Below are 18,708 nucleotides of genomic sequence, written 5' to 3' on the forward strand. Positions count from 1 at the left end.
CATTACCATTATATCACCTTAAGTGCTGTGCGTTTTGGCACCATGCACAGTAAAACCCTTGCACAATAGCAAAAGCGCGTCAAACGGGCCTGTATTCATTTTACCAGTTCACTTGTCTGTTACATGAGGGATTTGTCATATAGTTCAGTCTTTATTACCATCCCTAATATTCAATTTCTAGATAGAAAGCCTTACATCCATTGTCAGTATTTTTTTTCTATCAGCCAAATGAATGTTTTGTTTACTGCAGAGCAAGAAGAAGAAGAAGAGTGACTTCATCCCTTACAGAGACTCTGTTCTGACATGGCTGCTGAGGGAGAATCTGGGTATGATGACTAATATCAGCTGATAAACATAATTTACTTGTGACAAATTATATAATTTTTGTTAGTACGTTCCCTGGACAACAAGAATTTTTTTTTTACCATCTGTATCCCATGATAGGCAATAAGGGCAAGAAAGGATTACTGGAGCTAGTGTACGTTACTCCTAGCCTATTTAAGAAGAACACTGTCAGCAGACTGTATTTTAATCAAACTAGAAGAGCACACTCTTCTCTTTAGCTCTGACATGTGGAGAAGAGGTGTCCAGGGTATCTTCAATCTTAGCTGGCACATGTGGTTCATAGCAGTGAAGTCTAATGAGAGTGAAGTCTTACATTAGTGGAATTAGTTCTCAGCATTCACTTTGCTTACGTAGTGTTTTATTTCATGCTTAGCATTTTAAATTTACAGTGCAATGGAAAACATGTTGTGTTTGCAACAAACGGATCTATTAGAGAAAAATGGCTTTACACACATTGTCATATAGTTGACCTATCTGCTGAATCTTTGTTATTAGGTGGAAACTCCAGAACAGCTATGGTAGCCGCCCTCAGTCCTGCAGATATCAACTATGACGAAACTCTCAGCACACTCCGGTAAAGCTCCCGATTCAGGACATGCTGTAGATACAGTTAAAGAATTCGAAGTAATAATTTGCATTCCCGTTTACTTAGATTTTTCAAGCTAAACAAGTTTATTTTGAATTTTAGCTATGCCGACCGAGCCAAGAACATCAAGTGCAATGCCATCATCAATGAGGATCCCAACAATAAGCTGGTGCGCGATCTGAAGGATGAAGTGACTCGACTGAAGGAGCTGCTCCGCGCCCAGGGCCTGGGAGACATCCTGGACAGTGAGTTTTATTCTGCCACATCTAGACATTACCTGCAGCCACGCGCCACCTACCCTTTCTCTCAGGCCCACCACGAGTCGGTGACATTTTCTGTCTTCATCACTGTCTAATAGCTTTCAGCCATGCAGCTTTGTCTCGATTGCTATGCAAATCTAAAAACACTGACATTTTGTACTATGTGTCATAAGTAATAAAAACATTTAAGGTCGTTTACTACACATAAGCACTTGTAAATAATTTAATTAAAATGTATACAGTCATATTTGGCTGATTTTGACTGATGACACATGGTAATTTAAAGCTACATTAAAATAGCACACTTCATTTGCCGTACACAAGAGTAATGGCTCATAGTGTAGTCCATTAGAGACATAATATACCCATTAATAATGTCTAATATCTGGGATTGATTAATAACTTGCCCATAAGCGACTGCCTGTTAGATCACGCCAAATGATGTGGCACTAAACAAGTCGTTCCATGGCATTTTCTTCCCATCCTTGTTATCATTCTCATCAAGCCTTCTCTAAGAAATGTCTGTAACCGTTTCCTCTCATTCTACTGGTGCTGACTTCTGACCCTTCTCATCTTTTCCTGCTTCCCCTCAGTTGATCCTATGGGGGATGATTGCCCGGGAAGTGGAATCAAATGTGTGTATATGTGTGCTAGTCATGCATTGTCTATCACTAATTGCTCTATTAAACAATAGCTAACATTGCCTATGCCCCCCCATAACCTGTATATTAGATCTGCTACAAGCTTTGCATGTAAGTGCTTACAACGCAAAAGCTTTATAGAAGGAATCTCAGAAATGCAAGGCTCCTCCTGTAGGTGTGCTGAGCTGGCAGTGGTTAGCATGCAACTAGGCTAGCATGCTTTGCGCTTGTGTTTCTGTTCCTTACAGAATGATGGGGGTGAGGCAGCTATTTGCAGCCTCAAGTCCATGTTACTCTTGATCTAGACCCTTTAAAAAATATTACCTCTAGACTTGCTTGTCTGTCTTTCCCACCCCCAACACATCCGCATAATTTTCTCACTATGTCAGCCCTTTGACGCACTATCTCAAGCTTCGTCTCATGTTATCGATCTTTCTGCTTTTTTTGTTTTCTCTTCTGCTACTAATCGTCCACTACAGGTGACATTGCTCAAAGCTTAAGAATGGCACTTCTCAGTTCTCATACTGAGGCTCTGAGCTACCGATGGAAAGGTGTATGATTTTTGAATTTCTAAGTAGCTACACAGGAGGTGTAGTTATTCAGAATAGACTAGCTTGATGTGTTGCAATAGTAAGCATTGAATAGTTAGTTTGCAACCTCTGCTCTGTATTCTCAAATATCCCTAACACATCTTCCCTCTCACCCTTTACTGCTAATGTTCTGTACTCAATGTGCAGAGTGAGAGCATACATTTTGCTCCTCGTGTCCCTTTTATATGGTAGTTAAGTTGATTAACTCAATACTTGGGTATCGTTACGTTCCTTAATTTTCTGGAATATTAAAAAAGCTCATATTTCCATTGTCAGCTTTCTACATTCTAACATCCAAAATGTCAGCACCTCCCAAATCATTTAAACTCTGTGTTTATTGGCCATTTGCTTTATTTTTGCTTCTTGGAGTGCACAGTCTGAGTTACCTCAAAGGTCCTTGAAGCCATTATATTGACATGAGCTGCCTGACCTTTAGTGAGACTGCTGTGGGTGTGTGAGTGCATGCATGTGTGTGCGTGCGGTGAATCAAACTACTCGAATGCGGGCTGAACTTTGGCAGTGTGTGTCAACGATTCTCATCCGTCCTCCCTCTGGACCCTATTGTTGTCTCTATGTCTCTCCCATCATGTAATTGATGCACTGATAGCAGCTCTCACTCTGAGTTTTCATTCAGATTACAAGACAAATAAAAACAAAGTGACATTTTACGCCTTCATATAATCATACACAATAGAAATGTTGTGCTCTGAGTTAATTCCTCTGCACTTTAATTCTAACCCTCATCAAATAGCCTCATGAAACCTCTCTAATGGAGTACAAGCTGATATGTAATGCATTGTCTCTGGAAGCTGGAAGAGTTGGAGAAAGCTGTTGAAAACAACCCGGAGTGAGAACTGCTGCTGTCTGTAGCTGACCATTGTGCTGGGTGTTTGTCTTAACTGTTTGACCTATAAAATGTGTGTCTTACATTGGTCTCTCCCCCCCTCTGTCCTTTCTTTTTTCCCAACTCTTCTCTCTCTCTTCCTATTTGGTATTTGGTTTCCTTCATTTTATGTGGTTTATTCCCCCCTATCATTTCCACCTCTTTCTTTGTTCTTCTCCTTCTCTCTCTCTCTCTCTCTTGCTGTTGGCTCAGACCTGAAAGACATTCAGAACAATAAGAATAGATACTTGGTAGCTTCAGAGAATCAACGACCTGGCCATTTCTCCACAGCCCCTATTGGTTCCCTGACAGCCTCTCCATCCTCTGGCTCACTGTGCAGCCAGGGGGGCCTGCAGTCGGTCACCAGCATCCAGGAGCGCATCATGTCCACACCTGGAGGAGAGGAAGCCATTGAAAGACTGAAGGTAAACTAGGCCTGTGTATATCTTCAGCAATCTTCAAGTTACACGTATATGTGTCTAGTTAGGAGAGAAGAGTCGTCCCACAGTTATCTGCCCACTCTGCAAAAACTTAAGTTTCCTACCAGTGAATAAAAAACAGTAGAGTTCTCCGTTTTTTTTCTTTTTCCTATGTCCTCTGTAGATTGGGACTGTAACAGTAAAAGGAGAATATTTCCAAAATTGTGAAATATTTGAATAGATTGACGCTGCTGTAGCCATGGTAACAGTGGCGTTGGTTCTGCATTATCAATTCAAACCAAACCAGCCAGTAGATACTTTACCTGAAATACAAATGAGGTGTTTCAGGCTCTTCAGTCTTCCTTTGCAGCAGAGTTTGGCATTTAAAACAATCAGATCTTTTATATACATAAAAAGGCTATATGACACAGGAATAGAATTAACCCCAAAGTGACATTAAAATGCTCATATATTTTAATGTCAAAAAGGTTTTTTTAGTCCACACAAAGCATTTAAGGACAACACATTTTGCCTTTAAGTCCTCATGTGGCCTCAGAGCTTAATGCCTCTCACACATGCAGTACAGCTCTCACTCTGCTGATAAGAAAGCACATAGGATTGTACCAACCGGCCATGAGGAGCTGCAGTTTCCATGGCAACCATGGTGCCCAGTCTGTCTGTCATCCAGTGACGTCAAGCACCAACGCAGATACGGAGGAAATTTGACCAAAATAGATCCAGTCACGTTGGCTTTATAAAGTGAGGCACATAATATTCACAGTCCAAAGGTGTTTCAGCCGTGTCCAGAAGGTTACCTTTATAGGTATAAAAACAGTGCTGTCAGTAATACACAACATAACAATTCACTGTTATGCTAAGCAATGAACATAACTATACACTGCATTATTAAAAAATATTACAGAATGTCAATATCTGGATAATATCCAATACCTCACTGCTTTTCAAAGATGAAGAACTGGTGTAGGGAGTGTACAATGGCTATATTGAAAAAATGACAATTTAAATTCTATTGTTTTTACCCAGTCTCAGTTTACATGTGTCCAATGAAACTGTTTGTGAGTGCATGTGTGTTTGTGTCAGTGCGAGAGAGAAAGAACAGCTGTGTGTGTGTGTGTGTGTGTGTGTGTGTGTGTGTGTGTGTGTGTGTGTGTGTGTGTGTGTGTGTGTGTGTGTGTGTGTGTGTGTGTGTGTGTGTGTGTGTGTGTGTGTGTGTGTGTGTGTGTGTGTGTGTGTGTGTGTGTGTGTGTGTGTGTGTGTGCACAAGTGCGCAATGTTACCTTTCCCTAAAGTTACGGGACTATCATACAGAAGCTACACAATTTGTTTATAGTAATCAACCGCTTATAGTGATCATTTATCATTTTGGCCCAGGACAAATGTGTCACCATGGGATGGTTTCACCCTGATCTAAAGGTTTCTAAATCTGAAGAACCAAGACCGGGTGGCTTCTAATACACTGCTCATAACTATAAGTATCATTTTATTCTGCCTGTGTTTACTCACACTCTGCCTCTTGTGCTTAGGAATCGGAGAAGATCATTGCCGAGCTCAATGAAACCTGGGAAGAGAAACTGAGAAAGACTGAGGCGATCCGCATGGAGAGGTCAGTATTGGCTGGCAATGTCTGTTTATTACCATCTCCATCTCTTGAGGAGGGAGATGTGCGTACTACATGTGCCTCCACCCCTCCTTAAAACTAATCTGTCAGTGTTGGACAACCCCGCAATAGCCCTGTCCGTCTTTTCACACCTCAGTGCCGTCCGTCTAATTTTCTTCACCTATATGTCTCGTTTCCTCCAGTCATTCTGTCCATTTCCTTTTCACTTCCCTGCTGTCACACTCCGCTGCACAATCACCCTTCTAACATCCTGTCTGCCCCTTTATCCACTCATCTGTAGTTGAAGACATCAACCATGTTACTGTCTGTCCACCAAGTCTCTATGGTGCCATTCTCTGTACCACCAATCCCTTTCTTTTATGTTAAACAACATGACTTCTCCACCTCTTTCTCTTATCAACACAAATGTCTTTGCTGGAAACAAATCTACAGAGTCAGAATAAATGCAACATGCTGTGTAAAGACGTTTAATTTGAATGATTATTCCTGAGTTAACAGATGTTTTGTCCTCACTACAGGGAGGCCTTGCTTGCAGAGATGGGTGTGGCAATCCGCGAAGATGGAGGCACTCTGGGCGTATTCTCTCCTAAAAAGGTAGAACAGGCACAAGACGCAAGCACAGACATTGACGTCAAATTTCCCATGGGTTGTGGTGATGCACACCCTTCCACCATCACCTCCTGACTTTTTTTCCCATGTTATCTTTTTTTTCCATGAGAGCCCTCCCTGTTCAGTCACAGTTTTTTTTCTCATCTGTTCTCTTTATCATTCTGTCTGTATTTCCACTCTTTGTCATTTGCTTCCTTCACATACTCAGCTTAGCCATGAAACGCCATTTGAAGAGCAGTTTGATTGTTTTCCCACTAAGAAGGTTTGTTTAATCAGCAGATAAAGCACCTTTCCTGCATTAGATGTAGCCCCATACATGACAGTTAATATTTAGTAGTGATTTAAAAAGTTAATTTATGTCCATGGTCTGGATCTGCTGTTTTTAAAATGTTGGTCACTGTTCCTACTCTCCAGTATCTTCCAGTAGAGGCAGCAGCCTAAATACCAGTAGACTTAGCATGTACTTGTCTGTGAAGCGATAATTGTGCCAGAGACAGAGAGACAGAGAGATCTGTTATCTTTTAATCACCAGCTGTCACTAGATCAGCTTTGGTTTCAGAAGATTCCTCTCTTTGAAATTAATCCTTCTTTTGGCATGCTTTCACCCCCCACCTTTAATTGTTGCGTGTTCTTTCTTTTTGTCCACACTCATTTGTCATCCTTTTTTCTTCTCTTGTTTCACTCACTGCCGCTCCATGGGTTAGCAATTTGTTGAGAAACCTTGTGATCTCTATGCAGACTTTAGCGGGGTGTTTTCCCCTAAAAAGGTTGGTGTTCGGAGGAGTAGCTGCTAGCATTGTTTGTTAGCTCTGTGATGTATCATAGTCTAGAGGTGTCAGTGTGATAATCTTTGTCTATGCTCATGTAGGAGATCATGTATCACAGATCCTGGTTATCAGCAATGTTAAATATGAAACTATTCCCTTCTTAACACTTCTAATGCTGTACTGCTGAATATTGATGAAAGAAGAGAAATCCTACAGATGTGTTTGTGCTGAACTGTCGACCTCTCGTGTGTAGACTCCACATCTGGTTAACCTGAACGAGGATCCTCTGATGTCAGAGTGTCTGCTCTACTACATCAAAGATGGAATTACAAGGTAACTAAAACTTGATTTATGACACTGAGATGTTGCAAAGGATTTGGAAAGGTTTGAAATTCCTCCCAGGCAGGACTCTCTGAAAAACCACACTCTATTTACATTTTTTTCTCTTTTGATGTTTAGCAAGAACAACTTTTAGACCCTTACAAGACTTAGTCTGTCACTTATCACATTTTTTTTTCACTTTCTAAAGTTACTTTCCTTCCCTCTTTGTCCTTTTGGCCTCCTCTACAGACTATTCCCCTTGAGTATTGTGTTACAATTGCACCCCAGGGGGACGACAGTGGATGACAGAATCACAGATGAAGTGTCTGTAGTATAGTGTAGTGCTTTAGAAGTGCTGCCCTCTCATAAGTAATGGTTTTAAGATTCCATTTATGCTTTGGCACCAAGTTTTTTTGTCAAATGGCTGCCAATAGAATGAGAGAACAGTGTTTACTCTCTCAAAATGGCCTCTTTGGTTGTTTCAGGGTGGGTAAGGCCGACACTGAGAGACGACAGGACATTGTTTTGAGTGGTGCTCATATCAAGGAAGAGCACTGCATCTTCCGCAGCGAGAGGAATGCCAATGGAAATGGTGAGGCACTATATTATGACTTTGCATGCTTGGGTTTTCTTCAGCATTTATATAGATTGAACATCTGGATTCTTGTGAATAAAGTTGAGCTGATAACAAACAGGAGATCATTGAAATTATAATTAAAAGAGAGGTATTTATACCCATAAAAACCTGCAAAAACAAATCTATGCTTTCTTAGCAGATGAAATGTATGCATATTCTGTTGCTAATGAAAACGTATTCCCTAACTGCTAGTAGTCACAACATTCAAAGTATTAGATGTTTGTCTTTCACCATATAAAAAGATGATTTCAGAATGAGTCACTAATGATTTGTTGATATGTTTTTGTTGAAGTTATCGTCATGCTGGTACCCTGTGAGGGATCGGAAACCTACGTCAACGGCAAGCGTGTTGTAGATGCAATCCAGCTTCGTTCAGGTACAGATCCTATTTTAGAAACACAGATGTAATGAATCTATAGATTTTATATTTGTATTATGTCTGTGGACTGAGGTAAAGGAGATTATTGCTTTCCAAATAACCCTAGAAGACAATTCATAGTGTTTTTCCTTTGGGCTTGGACACGCCTTTGGATGTTCTACTTTAAATAAAAAATATGGTAAAAACAAAGATCCGAGCTGTTTGCTGTTGCTTGTAATATCTTGGTTAACTTCATTCTCTCCACGTTTGCCCCGTCTTCTTCCAGGTAACCGTATCATTATGGGAAAGAACCATGTGTTCCGGTTCAACCACCCAGAACAGGCCAGAGCTGAGAGGGAGAAGACACCATCTGCTGAAACCCCAGTGGAGCCTGTGGATTGGACCTTTGCTCAGAGAGAACTTCTCGAAAAGCAGGGCATCGACATGAAGCAGGAAATGGAGAAAAGGTATGAAATCCATTGGTTTAATCTCAATGAATTTCTAATGGTGTCGTGATTTAGAGTGTACAGTGTATCATTAATTGTGCAATCATGTCAATATATTTCACCCATTTGTGTAGGCTCACTGAGATGGAGATCTTGTACAAGAAGGAGAAGGAAGAGGCAGACCAACTTCTGGAGCAACAGCGACTGGTGAGTTCAAATAAGCTGGTATTTAATCAAACGCACTTTGTGAGTAGTATTCAGATTTCTGTAATCTTCAATGTTAGAGGTTGCTGACAAGTTAGTAGTTACTACAGTGTGTCTAATAGATGTTAAGCCATAGTCTTGATGATTTTTCATGTCAGCTATAAAGTAACATAAAGCAGCTTCACAAGTGGAATTCAAAGTTAAAGCATGGCTTGTTGTGTCTTTTACAATTGGAAAGCTAATTTTTGGTTTTTGTATGATAGTTTCACTTGGTCCATTTAAATCTGACTAGTACTAATTCTCACTCTGACACTTGACACATGAGATGTGTGTATGTGTGAGAATCACACCTTTACTCCTCACGCATGTCTGTTCTCCTTGCATGGAAGTTTTTCTGGTTTGAGACAGATGAGCTTTTACCTGCCTTCTTAAGTTGAAATCCTTTGTCTGTAGCAATTTTATCGAGCAAGAATTAGCTTGTAAATCTTTCCCCTCTCCAAATCCCAGTTTCCCCTTTTCCTGTGTTTTCTATAGAGGATCTGAATCTTGCAAAACAGCAACTTGCAGCTTCAAAAGTTTATTTGATACTATGATTAAGAATTCATTGAGAACTGACTGAATATTGGTCAGTATTGAAACACACACCCATGTCTTTTATAAATTGATGCTGCTTTTGCACGGTTCATGTTAATAGCATGTGTTCTTAACTCTCTAAGTACTGGTTCTGGACTAAGTTGCAGTGTTTGCCGTTGAGCTGAAGTGGCTGTTGATTTGCTTGGATTAGATTTCTACTCTAGTTTTCTTGCTCTGTTTATGAGTTCCGTCTCTTCAATGCAGTTGCTGACATGTACAATGCATTGTGATAACAATTCCTGCTGTAGTTTTTTGACAGATAGTGACAATGTGGTTTCTCATTGACTTCTTTGGCTACCACTCTTTGCCAGCCTTACCTGGCACCTTGTAGCACACTGAGGTTACAGCTCAACAACAGAGTTATGACAGCTCATAGTTGAAAAAGCGAATCTTAGACCTTTTATACTCTGGTGGTATTATGTGCAGAACTACAGGTTCAGTCTCCCCAGCAACGTAACGTTCAATTCTAGCCCCAGATACACTATCATTCCCAAGACCTGAATCATCTGTACATACTGGTTGTGATCTGTAATGTGCTCTGTCTACAAAAACAAAATGAGAAACTGCATTTTTTTCCAACTAACATCTTTCTTGTAGTGGATTAACACTTACCCTCACTTCTGCCTCTGCTCTCTCTACTGGCTTTCTGATCAACTGCAAGAACACTGTCTTCTAACTCACCGCTAATACTAAAGCCACTCAAACCGTCTGGACTAAAGGGGGAAAGCTCAAAAAACCCATCTACTTGCATGCCACTGTAGCATGTTTTGGGATCCAGCTTTCAAACCAAAAAATAAAAGAAGAGGAATATCAAAAAACAATACAGAAGTGCTCCAATCAGCTACTGTCCTCTATTGATATTTTCTTTCTAATCATGATAGAAATGCTTAATCTTTACTTTTAATATAAATATGCGACATTGGGAACAAACATTTTAAAGGTTACATGCCTATTGTTTTAACGTTTAATACATCACTTCATATCCATATTACCACTTTACTGGAGAAAATAAGAGAAAGGCAAACTGGCAAGAAAGTCAATGGAAGCCACTGTTTGTTGTATTTGTTTGTTTTTCCAACTTTATTTTGAACATAATTCTGAAAATTAAACTGCATGTTGGCATACATCTTGTATACAATGTATGCAAAATTATTTATTTTATTATTACAGTGTAATAGTCATCTTCCTAAACCTGAAAATTCTGAATGTCTCCCTAAACTCAAGCTTAGCTCAAGCTCTTAGACTTGAGTCACAGTTAAAATTCCCATGTTGCATATTTATATCTTTTTATTCATTCTTTTTTCAAGCCATCCTTTCATCTTCTCTTTGATTTCCCATTGTAATTTCTCTTTTTTTGGGAACCATTTGGTTTTTGTCCTGTTTTGTTTTCTTAAGGATGGAGACTCTGATAGTGGGGATGACTCAGATAAGAGGTCTTGTGAGGAGAGCTGGAGACTGATCACTTCCTTGAGGGAAAAGCTGCCCCCCAGCAAGCTGCAGTCTATCGTGAGAAAGTGTGGATTACCCAGCAGCGGGAAGATAAGAGAGCACGTTAAAATGTACCAGATTCCACAGCGGCGCCGCATCACCAAGGACTCCAAGTGGGTGACCATCTCTGACCTGAAGATCCAGGCGGTCAAAGAAATCTGCTATGAAGTAGCGCTCAATGATTTCCGCCAAACACGGCAAGAAATCGAGGCTCTGGCTATTGTAAAGATGAAGGAGCTTTGTGCTAGCTACACTAAGAAGGACCCTAACGAGCGGGACTCGTGGAGGGCAGTGGCTCGGGATGTTTGGGACACTGTCGGAGTTGGTGATGAGCGCATTGAGGACGTCATCACCAATGGGACTCGAGCAGGAGGGGCCGTTATGGATGAACTAAAAGTGCACATTGATAAACTTGAGGACATCTTGCACGAGGTGAAGAAACAGAATAACGTGAAGGACGAGGAGATCCGTGCTCTCAGGAACAAGATGGTCAAAATGGAAAAGGTCCTTCCGCTCATTACCCCAGAGGGACAGGAAAAGCCTCCCAGCGTAGCCGCCTCTACTTGCGCAGCCAGAACACCAAGCCCAATTGAGGGAAAACCTCCAGTGCCAGAAAAGCCTGATGTGGAGGAAGCAGATTGGCAAATGGGCCAAAGTACAGGAGATGACTCAACCCTAAAGCGAGGCCACATGCGCTGGATGCGTCAAGAGCAGTTACGCCTAAAGAGCCTTCAGCAACAAGAGATCTCCAAGCAGCTCCGCCGGCAAACCGGACCACATCGCTTTATACCACCAGAGGACCGCAAGCTGCGCTTCCCCTTCAGAAGTAACCCTAAGCACCGCAACTCATGGAGCCCCGGTACTCACATCATTATCACAGATCAGCAGGTCATTGAGCTAAAGGTGCCCAAAGAAGCTGTAGAGGAAGAGGAAGGAGAAACCCAGGTGGTAGAAGGAGCACAATCTAGAGAAAAGATGGCTGCTTCAGTTGTCCAAGTCACTCCTCCATTGCCTAGTCCATCAGTCCAGTACAGGAGCAAAGACTTGGAGCAAGGTTTAAGCCAGGGTCAGAGACATAACTATAGGAACAACCAACATCAGCAGCCCCATGAACGAGGCCGCAGCAACTCTTTTAATCACCGCCAGCGGCCCTCGGGCTCCATGGAGTCACTGCAGCAGCCTGAAAGCAACAGGAGGCACAGCCAGGTGTTCTACCAGCCCCGCCACCACCAGAACCACCCAGCACATCCCCAGCCACACCATCAGCAGCAGCCGTTCCACTACAATAGCATGATGTATACAGATGGTAGCTTCGGTGGCTACCAGCAGTACCATCACACTGACCATGCTAACCATCCAATCAGCTTCCAGGCCCCTCCTCGAATGCGCAGACAGATGTCTGTCCCCGATCTAAAAGCCAGCAGAGAGACAACAGTCTGAGTAAATGAGGAACCAGTTTCAAATACTTTTAGTAGGCAAACACATTACAGATCACAACAGCTCAGAGTCATGTGAACAGCTGAAACTGACTGTGACCTTTGCACTTGATCAGCGTGTTATTGGTTGATCCAAAAATATTGTATGTATTATAAAGACATTTTATCATCTTTACCATAATATATGCCGTTTTACCAGTTTTTGCTGCATCGTGTTGCGCCATCATCACTAGCATTAGGAGAACTGTCATAAGGAACTGAAGCCAATAGATAATAAGGGGACTTTTTTTCAAGAAGAGACCTGTCATCCCACCTCGTTTATTTTTCAGCATGTGTGACATTTCATCAATCATGCTTTGATTTGCCAAAATTGTCTTCATGGTTGAATTTCTGAGTTTACATTTTGTCATTTTAGTATTGATTGGTCATGAATGTTTTCAGCCATTACCGTATGAACACATTTACGTGTTTCAACTTCATCAAGACGTTGTTGTTATTGCAGCCCAAATTACAAATGAAAACAAATAGTTATTTACGACTGAAGTAGTGGTCAAAGAAAGTGCTTTTCAAAAAGTGCCTTTTCACGCTCTAACTATATTAACCCTGCTGTACATTTACAGTTCAGTATTTTCTTTACCTTCATTTTTAATCTACCGCCTATGCACAAGGTTTTAGCTCAATTCTGTAATGTAAACTTTATATCTTACTTAACCCAAACGTACTTAACTTTTTAGTAATAACATTCTGCCTTATTCAAATTCTTAGTAAGCAGCTTGATTGCTTGATCCCAAACTGCTTTCTTCTTTCTTCTCAAATTTATTTTGAATATGTAACTGCCACATTAATTGTCTTACAGTATTTTGCACTTCCTCAAGTCACGAATAGGCTGTATAATCAGTAAATGAATACACTACTTTTAATGTTGAGCAATAAATTACTTTATTAAGTATTTTTAACAACCCTTACACACTACTCACATTTTATATTATTACCTATTCCTCTCCAGGATGTTATCATGAATAATCCAATGTTTGATTGAATCCTGGTTTTTAGACACTTTCAAATTTAAGAACCTCCATGCTGAACTGATGGGAGAAAGACCTAACTATAAGTCAAGAAACATACAGTTATATGTTTGGAAAACTTCTCTGTAAGCAGTCCAGAATATTTAGAATTGTTTCCCCTTCTCTTCCTGTAAAAACAGACCGTGAGCTGATTTTATATTTCATGCTGTATAAAAATTACATTTTGGGTTCCTGGTTGACTGAGTAAGAAAAGAGTTCACCGTGTTTTGGATGAATGTCCTGCAGAGTGTTGCCATGGTTCCCAAAGACTCGCCTTGAAAATGTTGGAGGAAGGACAAAGACTTGAAGTATTTGCATAATGTTATTCGGGACAAATATCCATGTCAAATGAAATATTGTTGTTTTCACTGCATCACATGCAGCTCACTCATGTAACCTAGATGGATCTATGGTTTATGAAATCAGTTGTCCATGTTAGGTTTGTTTTTTTTAGTTAATTTGAATGAGCAGCAAGTCGGCTTGCCAATCTGTCTTTTCCTTGCTGCAGTTTTAGCTTTAAGAGAACCCGTTAATTTTAACATTTCACTACCAGATGGCCTTCGCATCATTTTAGAGAAGCAGTGACACTCGGCAGCGTGGAATAACTTTTTGAGGACAAAATGTTCAACTTGGGTTCGGAATGATGGAATTCTTTTCTGTTCATCTCTCCGATGCAGTTGCTGACATGAAGATGTCGTTTAAGTTTTGGACAGTATATATTCTGCCTTATTTTGCTGTAACAAAAACCAAATGATTTGATGACATATGTAAGTCTAGTTTCTCCACACTACACCTCATGTTTTCATGACTATCTTTGCATGCAATCGCTTCCATTTCTCCAGCTCTGATAAATGCTCCATTAAAGAATGTTATTTAATGTATGCACTGTTGCTGACAGTGACCAGGTAAGCTGGAAGGAATACAACACCACACGGACAATGTACCTGAAACTGTTCTTGTGAAATATACATATATATACAGGTTGTCTGTGTTAGGTCTCCGTTTTAAGTGTCTGAGTGTTGTGCGTCTTCTTTTTGAATCTGCAGTATCCAGTGCCTCATTGTGGCTGTGTACCACCAAGTTGTGTTGCTTCCTTAATCGAGCACTTTGTGCGAACATACAGTACAGATTGGAACAGTATTGTTCACAGGTTTTAAAAGAGAAATATACTGAATCGCTGTGATTTATTTTTCAAGTATGAGTGAAATAAAATGCTCCAAGTGCAGTTATCGGTTATGGGTGCTGCTTGTTTTTTGTTTCCAATAAACCAGTGAAGGGACAGAATCAGCGCTCTAAATGTGTGTACAACATCTTAGGCTAGGTTTGATGAAAATATTTAAATTAATATTTTTTTTTTCTTTTTACTCTATAAGTTGCAAAAGCCTTATTATTAGTCATCTCTTATTACTTTATTGTTGTAATTTAACACTACATCATGGCAATGTTGCAAATATAGTAGAGGAATAAATGCTAGATTTCTTGGCCTTTGCCTTATTGCACTGAAATATCACATTGAATTTTGCCTTTGCCAACTGGCATCATTTACTTATTTAAGAATTATAATGTTTTGGAAGCACTATATTCATATGGTTCATTATACTATCCAGGCAGATACATGCAGTGAAACTGTCTTTCCAAGGATTGCATGAATGGAGAGTTTTCAGAGTTTTAGCTTATCGGGAGGCTTCAGCAGGGTGGAGGTTAATGACAAATGAAAAGGCTGCATTGTCTTCCCAGAAGACACTGAACAAACAGGATGAGGTCATCGGGACCACAGCTTGTCCTCCTCTCTGATGAGGATGGCGCCCCTCATTGGATTACAGTTGACTCAGCTTCTAGCAGCACCTCCTCTCCACTCCAGCCCTTTCAATCAGAATAAAAGTTGTTTACATGATGGAGGTTTTGTTTCCAGGACATTGTGTTCTCATTGCCGCAAAAAAAATCTCCAGCTTAAGTTAGCCGCTATTTTTAAGTATCTAGAGGTTTGAAAAGGTACGATAAGGAAAAGACGTTTAAAATAATTACGCTCATCTCACTTCACAGTTGATATGATTGTGAACCTGTTTTCACTCTGTGTAGTTAATACTTCAAGCCCCATGTATCCATGTGTCATTTAGACCACTAACAGTCATCAGTTCACAGTACTAGAAATAAGTACCATTGTAGAATTCCAAAATAGAGAATAATCTACACTGAATAGCTCTGATGACTCGATGACATCACCTATTATTGCGGTTGATGGACAGTCGTCCATGTTCTCTTTCCTCTTCCCTGTGTGTTGGTGTTCAGGTTTACGAGAGCAAATTGCAAGAGCTTCAGAAACAGGTGGAGACTCGTTCCCTCGTCGCTGAGACACCGGATGAAGAGGAGCTGGAGGAGGAGGAGGAAGAGGAAGGTGCGTCCTGTAAATCTTCAGTTCTCCAGATTCTGTTTTCCATATTGCATCATGTATATATAAAAATACACTGTTTGTTTTCTTCTGCAATTTCTGGACAGAGCCTAAACTATTTGGATGTGCGTATAGTATTTTCAGTCTCATAATCAAAAGAACATAATATCAACCTCACTCAGATCAACTAAAATGTGTTATTATTGCCATACTAATTACCCATTCAATGTAATCTGCCAAACTATTTCATAATTCATGTGTGCTCTAATTCTTTTCAAAGAAAACATGCTTCTAATTTAATATAAAGCGTTCAACTTCAAGTATAAGGGGCCCTACTTGTAGTTTTTCATGTTTTAGCTCATCGGTTACAAACCCATTGTTACCAAAGGTATTGTCAACAAATTTCCAGTGCAAAAGTATCTGTATTACCGATTCTCCAGCTGCCTCTTCGTTTCCACCCTCTTCAGCAGTTTAAAATAGGTTAATCCACCACAGTGAACATTTTGTCTCCTTGAGTGACTGACTCATCGTTATTAAGGAGGGACAAATTAACCTTCTATCTGTGTCTGACCTGAAAATATAGTCTTCATACGCTTAGTCATCCCACCACGTCTAAGAAGTTCAATGTTTACTCTTAATAGGACTATTCTCTGCAATATAGTGACAGTTTGTATTGTTGTATTTAGATGATGGCTTTATAGAAGAAACACTTTTTGTCACAGTTTATCTTGTGGATTAGAATTTGTTTTCATCCATTGCTTGTCACAAAGAAATGTTTTATGGGCATTTACATAGTTGTGTGTGTGTGTGTGTGTGTGTGTGTGTGTGTGTGTGTGTGTGTGTGTGTGTGTGTGTGTGTGTGTGTGTGTGTGTGTGTGTGTGTGTGTGTGTGTGTGTGTGTGTGTGTGTGTGTGTGTGTGTGTGTGTGTGTGTGTGTGTGTGTGTGTGTGTCGTGGCAACATTAACCCTCTATCTTTTCTCCCTGCAGTGCCGTGGACTCAGCATGAGTTTGAGCTGGCACAATGGGCTTTTAGGAAGTGGAGGTATCATCAGTTCACCTCCCTCCGTGATCAACTGTGGGGAAATGCTGTCTACCTGAAGGAGGCCAACGCCATCAGTGTGGAGCTAAAGAAGAAAGTAAGTACATTTCAGTTCATAAGTGGCATGCTGTAGTTCAGCACTGGTTAAATAGGGGATTACTTACTTTGAGAGTAATATGTATACATTAGAATTTTAACGTTGTTTAGTGAAAAACCTAATATGACCCTCTGATGTTAAAACTAAAGGTGAATGTCAAGCCTTTGTAAAGTATGACGTAAAACCAGTAACCCTAAATGTCATAGAAAGCCAAGCTGTGTTCCAATAATGTGTTCACCAGGCAGCCTTATCTACGGAAGTGAGTCAGCCTCATATCCATTATGCCTCAGGTTCTGGAACGTTCAACTGTGACGCAAGATGCCAGTGACGCATAATCTGCTGACCATATTCCTAATTAAAAACCCAAACAGAGACGCCACAAGTTATCACATTTCTATTCAGACCAGTGTGATTTGAATAAGTGAACATTCATCATTAAATGTAATATATGTTGCACAAGCATAAGCCAAACCGTTACGTCACACTCGTGGTGAGTGAGGTGTTGATTCACTGCCACATAAAGAAATTGAACTGAAATGCTCCTCTGCTATGGTCAGTCTTCCCCAGCAGGAAACCAGTGTGATTTATGTTCAGTCCTGGGATCAACATGATTGATACTGGAGATGGATCATCTGTCACAAGACACTGTCAGATTCTTTTTATTTCTCTTTAGGTTTCTTGTGTCTGTTATTTATGGTCAGTGTTGTTAAGTGGGTTAGCATTTTGCCTCCAGAGGGAGCTGGGAAGCGAGAGGCCACAAAATGGAGGGTGGTTAATGGTTTGTTTGACCTTTCAACCTTGATATATCTGCAGTAAAATGTAACCATACATGTCTCTTCTGTCTTTTAACTGAAAAAAAAATGCAGGTGCACCTGTTCTGTAGTCTCTCATAACCTGACCTGCACATCTCCACCGCACTGTATTGGTGTTGGAGAATGGTCTGTCTGCAGCTGTTATAATGCTGCTATAGGAGGCAAAAACTCTCTAGCTTGCTTGTATTACTTTAAACCAACAACAATCGTCTAGGATGGTGTTAAACCCATGATGCTGCGACGGTGTCCCTGCAAAACAGTGTCAGGGGGATCTTGTTTTGGAGGAACGTTTGCATGCGAGAATCCAAATCCTTGCCCCAAAGGGGTAAAAGATGTTTGATTGTACGATCTAAATCTTGTTCAAAAATTTCCATTTTTAGTTTGTAGGTTTCTGGCTCAGAGGTTGTTGTTGTTTCCCACAGCAAAGGGGAATTTGAAAACAGTAACTTACTGTTAGGTGAAGAGGAGAAGAGTGAGAATCATAGCCGATGGCGTTGTACCTACCGTATAAATATCCAATAAATCAGACTACAGTTTCTAAGTTTAAAATCAGGATGGATTCTCATACTTGTTTTGTTGTTGAGGTTGTTGCTTTCCTTGATTTGACTCGATGTCTTCTAAACTGTCTTTTTATTCCTCTCATCTCTCCACGTTCTCCAGGTCCAGTTCCAGTTCGTCTTGCTGACAGACACTCTGTACTCGCCGCTGCCCCCTGAGCTCCTGCCTCCAGAACCGGAGAAAGAACGCGACTCCAGGCCGTTCCCCCGCACCGTGGTGGCTGTAGAGGTTCAGGACCTTAAGAACGGAGCCACGCACTACTGGTCCCTTGATAAACTCAAGTAATCACCGAACCTTCAACTAGTCCTGAATTGTATTGGAAACTCTCAAGGGCAGCATTTCTTTAGATATGCATCAGACATTGGCCCATCAAAGATATGTCAGTTCAGACGTATATGTTGTTTGAGATGGGCTAACATAAAAACTCTTTTTACAGATCATAGCATAGAAAAAGATGTTAAGGGTAACCTAGAAATGGTGCTGTCA

The 18,708-nt window shown here is 40.6% G+C and overlaps 1 protein-coding gene across 27 annotated transcripts in view; it reads left to right on the top strand.

Moving 5' to 3' along the window:
- Positions 1–18,708, top strand: part of kif1b (kinesin family member 1B) — a 54,416-nt gene that overhangs the window by 18,694 nt on the left and 17,014 nt on the right. For 6 of the 27 annotated variants that reach the window (XM_035159350.2, XM_035159354.2, XM_035159353.2 and 3 more), the window contains 18 exons: positions 251–326; positions 841–919; positions 1,034–1,176; positions 1,785–1,826; positions 3,519–3,730; positions 5,269–5,348; positions 5,882–5,957; positions 6,181–6,234; positions 6,677–6,739; positions 6,993–7,072; positions 7,546–7,652; positions 7,990–8,073; positions 8,342–8,522; positions 8,636–8,708; positions 15,616–15,721; positions 15,823–15,840; positions 16,704–16,852; positions 18,325–18,503. In XM_035159350.2, coding sequence (XP_035015241.1) covers positions 251–326; positions 841–919; positions 1,034–1,176; positions 1,785–1,826; positions 3,519–3,730; positions 5,269–5,348; positions 5,882–5,957; positions 6,181–6,234; positions 6,677–6,739; positions 6,993–7,072; positions 7,546–7,652; positions 7,990–8,073; positions 8,342–8,522; positions 8,636–8,708; positions 15,616–15,721; positions 15,823–15,840; positions 16,704–16,852; positions 18,325–18,503 — 1,802 coding nt within the window. Of the gene's footprint in view, positions 1–250; positions 327–840; positions 920–1,033; positions 1,177–1,784; positions 1,827–2,311; positions 2,384–3,518; positions 3,731–5,268; positions 5,349–5,881; positions 5,958–6,180; positions 6,235–6,676; positions 6,740–6,992; positions 7,073–7,545; positions 7,653–7,989; positions 8,074–8,341; positions 8,523–8,635; positions 8,709–10,733; positions 14,563–15,615; positions 15,722–15,822; positions 15,841–16,703; positions 16,853–18,324; positions 18,504–18,708 lie in introns of those variants that run through there. The other 21 variants (XM_035159360.2, XM_035159367.2, XM_035159368.2 and 18 more) reach the window with 13 other exon arrangements.

This window comes from Hippoglossus stenolepis, chromosome 6, assembly GCF_022539355.2.
Source record: "Hippoglossus stenolepis isolate QCI-W04-F060 chromosome 6, HSTE1.2, whole genome shotgun sequence".
In the NCBI taxonomy this organism is placed as follows: Eukaryota; Metazoa; Chordata; class Actinopteri; order Pleuronectiformes; family Pleuronectidae; genus Hippoglossus; species Hippoglossus stenolepis.